Source organism: Papaver somniferum, chromosome 7, assembly GCF_003573695.1.
Source record: "Papaver somniferum cultivar HN1 chromosome 7, ASM357369v1, whole genome shotgun sequence".
In the NCBI taxonomy this organism is placed as follows: domain Eukaryota; kingdom Viridiplantae; phylum Streptophyta; class Magnoliopsida; order Ranunculales; family Papaveraceae; genus Papaver; species Papaver somniferum.
Window position 1 is genome coordinate 28,512,371 of NC_039364.1, and position 13,541 is coordinate 28,525,911.

At 39.0% G+C, this 13,541-nt stretch overlaps 1 protein-coding gene across 1 annotated transcript; it reads right to left on the minus strand.

Moving 5' to 3' along the window:
- Positions 1-395: 395 nt before the first annotated feature.
- On the minus strand, positions 396-3,091 carry LOC113296814 (upstream activation factor subunit spp27-like). Its single transcript, XM_026545163.1, has 2 exons — positions 2,805-3,091; positions 396-832 (listed from the first exon to the last, which is right to left on the minus strand). The coding sequence occupies exons 1-2, from the start codon at positions 3,045-3,047 to the stop codon at positions 707-709; spliced, it is 369 nt and encodes a 122-aa protein (XP_026400948.1). The 5' UTR covers positions 3,048-3,091; the 3' UTR covers positions 396-706.
- Between the last annotated feature and the right edge of the window lie 10,450 nt (positions 3,092-13,541).

The following is a 13,541-nucleotide window of genomic DNA, read 5'->3' on the forward strand; positions in this document are numbered from 1 at the left end:
ATTTTGAATTTTTTTATTTTCACAATCGGTAGTTTCATGATGTTTATTGCCTACCGATTGTACAATCGGTAATTTGATGATGTTTATTGCCTACCGATTATGGTAGTAGCCCCAAATTTAATTATTTGAAAACAAAGCTAGGAAGAGCAAAACATAGTCACAATCGGTAGATAATTGTTTTTTCTAAACTACCGACTACTAATTATGAAGGGACATAAATATTTTCAACCTATTTTGTGAATATTTTGTCTTTTTGTGTCGTCCCTTATTCTATTGGGATCATCCCTAAAAATGGCAGGTATATCATGCTTCAAGAACTGCATCCAAAATTTGATCTTCTTCTAGTCGCGTAGTGATGTTCTTCAAAATTTGTACGAAATTATTGGGAAAGAGGATAGTTTGAAGAGGATTGCTTAATATAGTGAATTCTAATGTTCTTACGTAAAAGTGTACAAAAGTAGATGGCTAGATGGAACTGGAAGCAGAACACGTACTTACAAAACAAACTGCATCCAATAAAACAGCTAGATAGTGTGATGACTATCAACCACTACGTAAGAGCACTAAAACAATCAAGCTGACAACCATAACTATGCAACAGACAAAAAAAAAGAGAGTATTACTATTCCAGCTGACAACCATAACTACGCAACAGACTAAAAAAAGAGAGTGTTATTATCCCAGCAGCCAAACCATCAGTTTGTTGTTACGCAGCCATGACAAAATGTGGTGTCAACAATTTTGCAATCTCCAGCATCCCAACTTTGTCCTTCCCATCGAAAATACTCTTCAGCTTCTCATCACATATTATCTGCCTCTTGTCAGCAGGATTCTGCAAGTACAAAAGTACAGTTCATAAGATAAGTGTAATGCTCTTCTTAAGGGTCTTCTGTTGGCCAATAAAACAACAGCACACTTTATATCCTACACAGTAACAAAAACCTAAAACCAATACAAACACTTGGATGAAGTTATTATACAAAAGCTGTATCAAAAGATCACATCTCAAAATCCAAGGAAGAAGGAAACCCAAGACTATGACAAGATGGTTTTCTTAACAATTGCTACTAAATATACAACAGAAACGAGACAAAGGACAAATAATATGCACATTGAACTAAACATAGCAAAGTCCCCAACTCATGAACATAACTAACCAACGCACCAACCTATTTTTATGCTGTTCCAATATACAGAAAGAAGCATGGAAAATTCATAGAACTATTTGGAGTCTACATCATGTGTAAATTCTATATCTGAGCCATTTTCCCCATTTCACTGAGTATCAAGAATGTTTAATGATCAGATAAGGGGCTACTTGCTGTATATGATTGTTGTTGTTGTTACAGCAGGTAATTACTAGGACAAAGGTATAGAAACTAAAAGCAGCCAAATCCTAATTATGCAGAGTATTCTCACAACAATCCAAAATCAAGTGGTGCATCATAAGTAACCAAACCGCAACCCAGTAATATGTCACATGATAGAGCATGAATATCTAATTAGCAACATTGAAAACCTATAGAGAAGATGATTTTGGTACATGCAGACAGCCATCAGAGTAGGATCAAATCAAACAACAGCATACTTTATATCCTATAAAGTAACAAAACCTAAAAACAGTAAACACTTGGCTGAAGTTATGATACAAAAGCTATATCAAAAGATCACATCTCAAAATCCAAGGAAGAAGGAACACAAGACTATGACAATATGGTTTTCTTAACAATCACTACTAAATATACAACAGAAACGAGACAAAGGACAAAGAATAAATATAGCAAAGCTCCTAAACTCATAAACATAACTAACCAAGGCACCAACCTACTTTTATGCTGTTCAATATACAGAATATAAACTAAGATACCAGAGTTTAAAACCAAAAAAGCATGGAAAATTCATGGAACTATTTGGAGAAGTATCAGTCTACACCATGCGTAAATTCTATATCTGAGCCATTTTCCCCATTTCACTGAGTATCAAGAATGTTTAATGATCAGAGAACTGGCTACTTGCTGTATATGATTGTTGTTGTTGTTACAGCAGGTGATTACTAGGACAAAGGTTTAGAAACTAAAAGGAGCCAAACCCAATTATGCGGAGTAATCTCACAACAATCCAACGTCGAGCGGTTGTATCATAAGTAATCAACCCAGAATCCAGTAACATATTGCCTCACAACAATCTCAAATCGAGTGGTTGTATCATAAGTAATCAACCCAGAATCCAGTAACATATTGCCTCACAACAATCCCAAATCGAGTGGTTGTATCATAAGTAATCAACCCACAACACAGTAACATATTGCCTCACAAAAATCCGAAATCCAGTGGTTGTAAGTAATCAACCCACAACCCAGTAACATATTGCCTGATAGAGCATGAAAACCTGATTAGAAACATTGAAAACCCTCAGAGAAGGATGATTTTGGTACATGCAGACAGCCATCAGAGAAGATCAAATCCAATAGATGACAACACATTACTACCATATCAACATCATGATAATCAACACCCATACCTAAGAATCCATGAACTCGGAGAAATACACAACTACCAGCTACTAGACAATGAAAACCTTCAGTGAAAGCTGATTTCCGTACATGCAAACAGCCATTAGAGAAGCATGGAAGAATCAAATCGAAAAGATCGCAACAGTTTTACTAACAGATCAACATCATTATAACCTAAAAATCTAAAAGCGATACAGACCGAACATCACAAAGAAGATGATGATGATTGATGAAAACGTTAAACCCTAACAACACAAGCAAAACGAGAAAAATAGGGGGAAAATCAACATACCTGAAGATTGTTGGCCTTGATGTAAACCCAAATCTTCTTAACAGCATCAGTACGGGAAGCTTCAGGAACACCACCGAGAAACTCACCAAGAGCTGGAGAAACAGGAACTACCTTAAGAATACCTTTCGGAGCAGCAGGAGTAGTACCACCAGTAGCGGCGGTGGTGAAAGAAGGTTTTGTAGCTGTCGATTTTGCAGCCGCCATTAGAGCTCTGCATCCTCCAAAAACCCTAGATGAATACATTTTTTTCTCTCGTCTCTCTCAAAATTCTAATTTCTCAAAAAAAGTGTAATGATAAAAAGAATCTCCTCACTCCTCTAGGCGGTTTTATATAGAGAAGGACTGTGCTGCTGCTCAGTCACACTACTCTACTCACCGGGTGGGCCCGAAACGTTTAAGAAGAGGGCCCGACAAAAAACTTAGTCCGATTGCTGCTAATAGGGGTTCCAACTTATTCAGGGGTGTTACAAAAGTTCATATAAGACAAAACATGTCTCACCATTGCATTGGTACACCCAAAAGAAAATTGGTACCCCTATTAGCAATGGTGGGGAATATGGGCCAGGTTCTCAGGCAGTGCAGGAAGAAAAGAAAAGATACAACTGTGATAAAAACTAGCGATAAAAGGAGAAATGCATGCAACACTGGATCAACCAGCAATGAACAGCTCCAGAGAAAGGCAAATGGCAAGGTTGTACTTCTGTTAATCTGTTACTTGTAACTTCTCAACCATCTGTTGATTGTTTTTCATTCTAAACAAGATTATATAGATCATCCTAGAGGAAAAAAGGGTACAGCACCCCACCTACTAACAAAAAGGCCCCTCTAGAAAAAGAAAAAAAAACAACTCAAGTTGCAATTTCTTGATTCCCCCAGCAGGTGACAGTCACTAAGAGTAAAGAAAAGAAGATAATGTGACCAGATTGAGCCTCAAACTTTCGTCAGCGCTTGATCACCTAGCTCTTCTTCGATCCGAAGCAATTACTGGAAGAGTAACGAAGACATCATCAGTACAATATGTTAGAAAAAAACGGTTTTGTTATACCAAATTTGCATGGACTATGTTTTGATCTCTAGACCTATTGCCCACTACTTGTTTTTTCATTTGAATAGATAAAATAATAGTCCCACATAAACTAAAATCTAAAGAGTTTTAGACTTAAATACCATAGAATTGGCTATAAGGGCATGGCCCTTGGGTCATTAGACTTTTGTGTGAGGGGGAAGGTCTAGACTAGGGAAAGGTTGCCTTTCACGTAAGCGCGGTGCTTCGCACAGAAGCACGCCGCCGTCCGGTCGGGTCGGGTCGGGTCGGGGTGTGGGTGTTTGCACATGTTTGTCCTGGCTTTCTTGTCCGTACGTGTATGGATTGGCTTCTTGACAACACACTGCTCTAAGCCTGACAAAAGCAACACTGTTTTTAACCCAACATTACCAGTATTTCTGTCATACGCATGGTTTTGTTGCATGCATTTTTCCTCTCGTTTGTAACGTCTTAAACACTATATAAGGGAGGAGTCTTGAGCTCATTTAACATACAACAGAGAAATATCTCTTCTTCTGCTCTCCCTCTGCTTTCAGAAAAGAAGTTTTAATTTCTAGTTTCTCTGTTTCTAGCTTTTGCTAACACTGCCAAGTTCTAAGGGTACTCTCTTTGTATGCTACATTGAGGAGTACTATCAGTAGTTGTATCCTGGAGGTGACTCGCCAACTGCTATAGCATCTCAGCGGAGTAGCAGGCGATATTGCCTTTAGGACAGCGTATCGTATACGTGCCTCTACATTTTCTGTGCATCTCCAGCAACATCGTTTTGAGCTAAGTATCTTCTTCGCAGTTACATTATTAGTAATTTACCCAACAATCTAAAGGCAATATCCTCTTTACTATATTTTGTAACAACATGGGAAAGAGTACTGTAGACAAACCCCCAAAGTTTAGTGGCAAAGACTTTAAACGATGGCAGTCCAAAATGTTATTCTTCTTAAAAGACCAAAGGCTAGATGAAGTTGCCTTAAAAAGACCCTCAAGAAGACTTCATGACCGTGGCTATGAAGATAGACTGGATAGGTGGACTAGGAAGAATTACATGTGCAAAAACCACATTCTTAACTGTCTGGATGACTCCTTGTACGACTTTTATAATGCAAAAGAGAATTTTAATGCTTTTGATTTATGGGAAGCCCTAGAAGAAAAATATATTGCAGAGGCTGCTGGAAGCAAGAAGTTCTTGGTAGCTAGGTTCCTGGAATATAAGATGACTGATGAAAAGCTTGTTGTAGAACAATTCGTCGAACTCCAGCTACTCATCAACGAAATTCTTGCTGAAGGAATGCATATTGATGAATCTCTACAAGTATCTGCAGTAATTGAAAAGCTACCACCCTCATGGAACGAGTACAAGAGGAGGCTGCAACACAAGAATCGCGAAATCACCATGGTGGAGCTAGGGAAAAAGATCCAGGTGGAGGAACTTCTGTGCTGCAAGGACAAAAGCCTGATGCTGAGCAAAGACATGTCCAACAAAGCTCATGTCCTGGACGATAATGTTGCGTCAAAGAAAAGGCAAGGAGAATCCAGCAAAAATGGTAAACGTAACAAACAACGTAACTCCAAAGGTAACCATCTTAAGCCAAAGGGTGGTGTCTCCAAAAACACCATCAAAGGCGACAGCTATAACTGTGGGAAAACTGGTCATATGGCCAAAGACTGTAGGGCACCTAAAAAGACCAAAAATGATCCTAAACAGAAAAATAAGGCAAACGTAGTAGATGATTCTGGATATTTTACTGGCATGGTGTCTGAAGTCAACCTTGTCTCTAATGTGACCAATGTGAGAGACTGGTGGCTTGATTCTGGAGCCACCAGGCATGTCTGTAAGTTCAGAAATGCTTTCTCCTCCTATAACAAAGTAGGAGACGATGAGAAATTGTTTATGGGAAACTCTTCTACCTCTAAAGTGGTAGGAAAAGGCAAGGTTGAAATGAAGCTCACTTCAGGAAAAACTCTCGCATTGAATGACGTGTATCACGTCCCGGACATATGCAAGAATCTTATCTCAAAAACCATCTTACTTGGGAAAGGTTTTAAATTTGTAGCTGAGTCTAACAAAGTTGTAATCTCTAAAGGTGGTGACTTCGTAGGAAAAGGATATGTCACTGAAAACATGATTAAGCTTAGTGTACTTTCTTTGAACTTGAATGACAATGCATCTTCTTCTGCTTATGTTTGTGACTCCTCACATGTTTGGCATGATAGACTAGGACATGTTAATTTCAAATCCATTGAAAGACTTGCTAAATTAGGATGCATTCCTAAAATAAACTTTGAAAGAGGTCATAAATGTGAAATTTGTGTTGAATCTAAATATGCAAGAAAACCCTTCAACAAAAGGGTTGAACGTAGTACAACTCCCCTAGAATTAATCCACTCGGATTTGGGAGATTTGAAATCAACACCAACTAGAGGAGGTAAAAAATGGTACATCACTTTTATAGATGATCACTCAAGATACTGTCAGGTTTATCTTCTTAGAAATAAAGATGAAGCCTTAGACGCTTTCAAATTATATAAACTTGAAGTAGAAAACCAAAGAGGTGTTACTATTAAAACTCTTAGGTCGGACCGAGGCGGTGAGTATGTGATACCTATAGGAGAATTCTGCAAACTTAATGGCATCATTCATGAAACTACTGCACCTTCTTCACCTGAGTCGAATGGAGTAGCTGAAAGGAAAAACCGAACACTCATAGATATGGTGAACGCTATGTTAGCTAGTTCAGGGCTACCTTCGAACCTGTGGGGGGAAGCAATTCTCTCTGCTTGCTATATCTTGAACCGAGTTCCATTTAAGAAATCCGACAAAACTCCATATGAGTTATGGAAAGGAAGACAACCGTCCTATGCATACTTTAAAGTGTGGGGGTGTTTGGCCAAGGTGGCCACTCCTCGTTCCAAGAAAACCAAAATAGGACCTAAAACTGTAGATTGTGTTTTCCTAGGATATCCTGAGCACACTAGTGCTTATAGGTTCATGGTAATTGGTGAGAACACCATAATGGAATCCAGAGATGCAGTGTTTTTCGAACACATTTTCCCTTTAGGGTCTGGACCTCATAAAAGGGTCCGCGATGATCTCTCAGATGTTCCTTCGACTAGTCAACCCCCGTCTCTAGATGCTGAAACCGAACCTAGAAGAAGTAAGAGGGTCAGAACCGAGAAAGGTTTCGGTCCAGATTTTGTGACTCTTACGGTAGAGTCTGAACCCCAAACTTATAAGGAAGCTTGACCTCCGGAAGCTCCCTTCTGGGAAGAAGCTTCAAATAATGAGTGGGATTCCATTCAACAAAATGAAACTTGAGCTTGTAGACTTACCTCCTGGTAGTAAAACCATAGGTTGCAAGTGGGTCTTCAAAAGGAAACTTAGAACAGATGGAACTATAGAAAAACACAAAGCTAGGTTGGTAGCTAAGGGGTATAGACAACAGGAAGGATTAGATTTCTTTGATACCTATTCACCGGTCACTAGAATCACTTCTATCCGGATGCTGATTGCTATTGCTTCTATTTATGATTTGCATATACATCAGATGGATGTTAAAACTGCTTTTTTATATGGTGAATTGAATGAAAAAATTTATATGGACCAACCTGAAGGTTTTGTTGTGAAAGGTTATGAAGATAAAGTATGCAAACTGAAAAAATCTTTGTATGGTTTAAAACAAGCACCTAAACAGTGGCATGAAAAATTTAATCATGTAATGATATTTAATGGCTTCAAGGTTAATGAATCTGATAAATGTGTTTACATTAAATCTGTGGATGATTCTCATGTTATTGTGTGCCTATATGTTGATGATATGCTCATATTAGGTAGTAACCTTGATAGTATTAATACCACTAAAAGCATGCTTAACGAAAACTTTGACATGAAAGACTTAGGCCCTGCTGATGTAATCTTAGGGATGAAAATCAGAAAGATGTCTGGTGGATATAGTCTTAGTCAATCTCATTATGTTGAAACTGTTCTTAAGAGATTTAATCATGAAAATGCTAAACCTGCAACTACTCCTTATGATCCCAATTGTAAATTGAAAAAGAACAAGGGTGAGGGTATTTGTCAACTTGAGTATTCTCGTGTTATTGGCAGTCTTATGTATTTAATGAACTGTACAAGACCTGATATTGCCTACACTGTGAGTAGATTAAGCAGGTACACTTGCAACCCTGGGCAGGATCACTGGAATGCTCTCTACAGAGTTCTAAGGTACCTGAGAGGAACTTCAAACTATTGCCTAAGTTTTGGGAAGTATCCTGCTGTGCTAGAAGGGTACTGTGATGCTAACTGGATATCAGACTCAGATGAGTGCAAATCCACTAGTGGGTACATCTTCACACTTGGTGGTGCGTCTGTGTCATGGAAGTCTTCCAAACAGACATGTATTGCTCGATCCACCATGGAGTCTGAGTTTATAGCCTTGGAGAAAGCTGGGGAGGAAGCTGAATGGATACGAGGTTTCCTGGGAGGAATTTCACTCTGGCCCAAGCCTGTGTCTTCGATCGCAATCCACTGTGACAGTCAAGCTGCTATTGGATGCGCAAAGAATAGTGTATACAACGGAAAATCTATACATCTTCAAAGAAGACACAAGATGGTGAAACAACTACTCTCTACTGGTATCATCTCTATAGACTTTGTGAGGTCCAAAGAGAATATTGCAGATCCTTTGACAAAAGGGTTATCTAGAGAGGTAGTTAGATCCACATCGAAGGGGATGAGACTCAAGCTCATAGAATAAATCGCCATGAAGGACACTCAACCTTGTGAATGGAGCTCCAAGAATAAGGTTCAATGAGATAACTAATTTTTGGTGATGTCAAGAGAGCACTATCTTTGTCCCTCCCTATGGTGTAACCGTATGATAGTGCTTCCTGCATGTTTTAGGATGATCTGTCAAGATCTTAATGAGTTCCATGACTTTGCTTAAAGCGGAGTGTGGCAGGACACTCTTAATGGACTCACCTATGTGGATGTTGGAAGTGGGGCCGCTTCCTATGAGAATTTGAGCTTTTTCTCTAGAGACATTCATTAAGTCCGGGATTTAGCCCACGGCCAAAACGGGCACAACGGCAAGAGCTTGGCAGCTTTCTTTTTCTTTGAGACATCAAAGTGTGGTTGTTATTTCTGAATTGCACTCACTGTTAGCGGTTCAAGACATTGTGTTCACCGTAACAACAAGCAGTTCCGGTAACCTCTCACTAAGTTAAGGTTCAATCTATGGGACACCTTAGCCTAATATTGATGTATTATGTTTTCTCGTATTTCGTCGATATGTTTTATCATTCATGTGGGGGATTGTTAGAAAAAATGGTTTTGTTATACCAAATTTGCATGGACTATGTTTTGATCTCTAGACCTATTGCCCACTACTTGTTTTTTCATTTGAATAGATAAAACAATAGTCCCACATAGACTAAAATCTAAAGAGTTTTAGACTTAAATACCATAGAATTGGCTATAAGGGCATGGCCCTTGGGTCATTAAACTTTTGTGTGAGGGGGAAGGCCTAGACTAGGGCAAGGTTGCCTTTCCCGTATGCGCGGTGCTTCGCACAGAAGCACACACGCCGCCGCCGTCCGTCTGGTCGGTCGGTCGGGCTCGGGTTCGGGTGTGGGTGTGGGTGTGGGTGTGGGTTCATTAGATCCTATCTTTTTGCTAAAAATTTTGGCACGTGTTTTACACACATGTAGAAGAATCTTCTTCTTTGTCTGCACATGTTTGTCTTGGCTTTCTTGTCTGTACGTGTTTGTCTTGCCTTCCTTGTCTGTACGTGTTTGTCCTGGCTTTCTTGTCTGTACGTATTTGTTTTGGGTTTCTTGTCCGTACGTGTTTGGCTTGGCTTCTTGACAACACACTGCTCTAAGCCTGACAAAAGCAACACTGTTTTTAACCCAACATTACCAGTATTTCTGTCATACGCATGGTTTGGTTGCATGCATTTTTCCTCTCGTTTGTAACGTCTTAAACACTATATAAGGGAGGAGTCTTGAGCTCATTTAACATACAACAGAGAAATATCTCTTCTTCTGCTCTCCCTCTGCTTTCAGAAAAGAAATTTTAATTTCTAGTTTCTCTGTTTCTAGCTTTTGCTAACACTGCCAAGTTCTAAGGGTACTCTCTTTGTATGCTACATTGAGGAGTACTATCAGTAGTTGTATCCTGGAGATTACTCGCCAACTACTATAGCATCTCAGCGGAGTAGCAGGCGATATTGCCTTTAGGACAGCGTATCGTATACGTGCCTCTACATTTTCTGTGCATCTCCAGCAACATCGGTTTGAGCTAAGTATCTTCTTCTCAGTTACATTATTAGTAATTTACCCAACACAATAATGATAGGAAGGTCACGGATTCAATTTATGATCGTTTGAAAACCAGTTTTATTATGAGGTCGTTTTGACTCGGGAAAAATAGGATATGCTGACTCAACATGGGAGAACTGAGAAGGGATGGAATATATCAGAAGAAAGAAAGTGAACCTGGATTATGGTTTGCAAAGCAGTTCACCCTGGCTAGCTGCACCTGCTTTCATCTGACCGGTGGACAGGCCAACAGCTAAATCAGCTATGAAGGAATCTTCAGTCTCCCCGCATTTATGGGAAGTTACTCCTCCCCAGTTGGCATCCTTAACTAGCTTCACAGCTTCAATGGCTTCTGTAATAGTCCCAATCTGATTCACCTGTTTCCATCCCCCACTGAAATTGTAAGAACATATGGTACTAGTAGCGCTGTTGCCAATACAATCCATTTTTACAAGAGACCGGGAATACAACTTTTAACTCCTGTTTCGCAAGGTCTCATCAATTGGTCATTGAAACTGATCATTATGCAGGAAAAGTGACTGTAAATCTTCTTTTTTTCTCCTTTTCCCCCAGAGGATACGTGTTCTACCATCTACAGTTAGAGGCTGAATTTTACTAGTAGGGATTACCAGACAGAAACCAAGCAACTAGAGGAACTTCAAAAGCCAAAACACTAAAAAGAGAAAAGAGAACGTTGTTGGGCTTGTGTACGCTACAGATTGACTTATTTATAAGCAAACTGGGAAAAGAGAAGGAGAAAAAATCAGTATGAATACCTTTAAAACGAGAGCATTGCAAGTGAATTCATCTATTGCTTTCTCGGTACATTTTGGGTTTGACATCAACAAGTCATCTCCAGCAACCTGAAAAGAAAATTTTGTAAAGTTGTCTTTGCTTTTATTTGTATGATGCAGTCCTATGAAAGGAAAACACGAAAGATGATGACATTGTTAACCAAACTTGCCCAGAATATGGCTAAATGCAAGACAAACCGCAAGCTATATATGTTAGTGTTAGAGCAACTGCAGTGGTGCGAGTATAACCAAAGACCAAAGAGAGAAAAAAAGATCAAATTTTGGATTTAGTATGGTGTGTGACGCTACGGTGGAAAGACTAAATTTGGTCAGACGTACATTATACGTTCGCCTGGCGTGGGCCGTAGACTATACCAACGCCTGATTGGGTAGATTCTAAAAAAAAAAATGAAAGAAGTGGGGCGGAGGTATAAAGCCCGCCCCACTAAAATGGTTTTGAAAACAAAGAATGGGGCGGGGTATAATGCCCGCCCCATACAGAAAAAAAAAAAAAAAAAAAAAATGGGGCGTAGACTTTACGTACGCCCCATGTGGAGCGTAAACTATACGCCCGCCTGATGTGGGACGTGCACTATATGTCCGCCTGGTGGTGGGGCGTGAAGTATACCAACGCTCGACGATATTTGGGTTTAGTCTTGGTCCCAGACCAAATATACTATGGGTTTTAGTCGTTGATCAAAATTTGATCGATAGTACGTTCCACTACGTCTGTTCAAAAGACCAAATATTTGGGTTTACTCTCCCACTGTGGACGCTCTTAGGCCAACTATAAATACTATTTGATAATGTTCCCAACGAACCGTCAATTAGAGATTTTCATTGATAACACATAAATAAGTTTTAAAGCTGACTGGTCAAATAAAGACGCTCACTCACGCCAAATATCAGTACTATAGGGGTGATGATACTTGAAGCCAGGGTTAGATCCACTCATGGGTAGATATGGAATAAGTTATGTTGGTTGATCCCTGGATGAGACGTCAAATGGTTCTTGCCTGCAATGGAATAGGGTCAGTAGACATAAAATGTAGAGATCTCCTGCCGAATTACTCCTCAGAACCAAACTCTTAAACTTCAATTATATTGGAAAGTTGGTAGTCATCCCCAGACACTCCATGGAGAATTCGTGACTAGTAGGGGACAAAAAAGTCATCCCTAAGATTCGGATTCTCGAAACTAGGTTACGATCCAGCCTCACAAAAGTTACTTGATTCAACTGATAGCATTAACCCTGGCAAAGGTACTTCATAATCACCTCAAAACTTTGATTGCTTAACCCTGTGAAGGACTCAGTGAAGTAGCACCAAAAGGTCATTTGAAGCTTAAAATTGCAGGGAAGATGAAATTTGATAATTAATTACCAATAATAACTTATACTTTTTTCAGCATTAAATATAACACCGTATTGCCTTAGTTGATATGGGAATCAAAGGTGTAACGCTTCTTAGTTCATTGAAAAGACGTGTCAAAAAAAAGAAAATCACCAAGGCTAGTACTCATATGAGCAAATCTTGGTATTACAGGCAACTTAATAATACACCGCTCTTATAGGTAACCAGGCCATACAGACATCCCCAACTCATGCAAGACTTAGAAAAGTTTTTGGCATCATCAAATATACAGGCCAACATACATTATCTATCTAAACTCTCAAGAAGCACAATAATAATAACAAAGGCAAAGATGTTTGACAGAAATTACCTTTAGATGGTGATAGGTCTCGGAGCCCATTTGCACTGCCTCTTCAAATGTGTTTGCCCCAACAGGGAGAGTCGTGATTTCCTTATTGTATTTCAATTGTCGATCAGTTCCAATTGGGTAAATTATCATTTGTACAATAAATGGCATGTACATGTTGGACGAAGTTACAAAGAAAACTAGAATCTGGGAGTAACTATGTTTGTGATATGATGACTGAAATAGTAACCAGATAAAAAAACAGAAAAATTCATGGTTTATATGACATTGTTAGACACTTAATAATTCGTTGCATGGCTTAGAGGTAAGATGATATTCCATTTTTATAACATTATAAGAGCTCATTGTTGCATTCTTATTCGAGATTCCAAACGGCCCAAGGTGTAGTGAGGTTTTATGTATATCTCTCATAACAAATGAAAGCTTGTCGAGTTACCTAAGACTTAAAAGTGATACCATGACAATGCAAATTAAGGAGTATAAGCAAGAATGTTACAAACTTAAAATATCTGTAATAGCTATCTACCGGTCTAACCTGATATTATATCTGCACAATCATCCATCCAAAGGGTGCTGAAAAGTAAACCGAGAAACTAGCATACTACATCTATCACCAACCTCGAATAGACTTTTCCCTCTAATGAAATGATTTTCTTTTATTTTTCTAAAAAACCAAACACTTCAATATTTTATTGATAATTGAACAAAACAGTCACTTACAAAGGACTGATTAAAGAAAACAAAAGGACAACAAGTTCCATTACAGACTTCAGAAACAGTCACTAAGAAGAGGACTGAAAAACAAAAGAGGAACAAAAGAATCACTATACATCAATGCTATACAAATCTGAAGTATGACTGGTC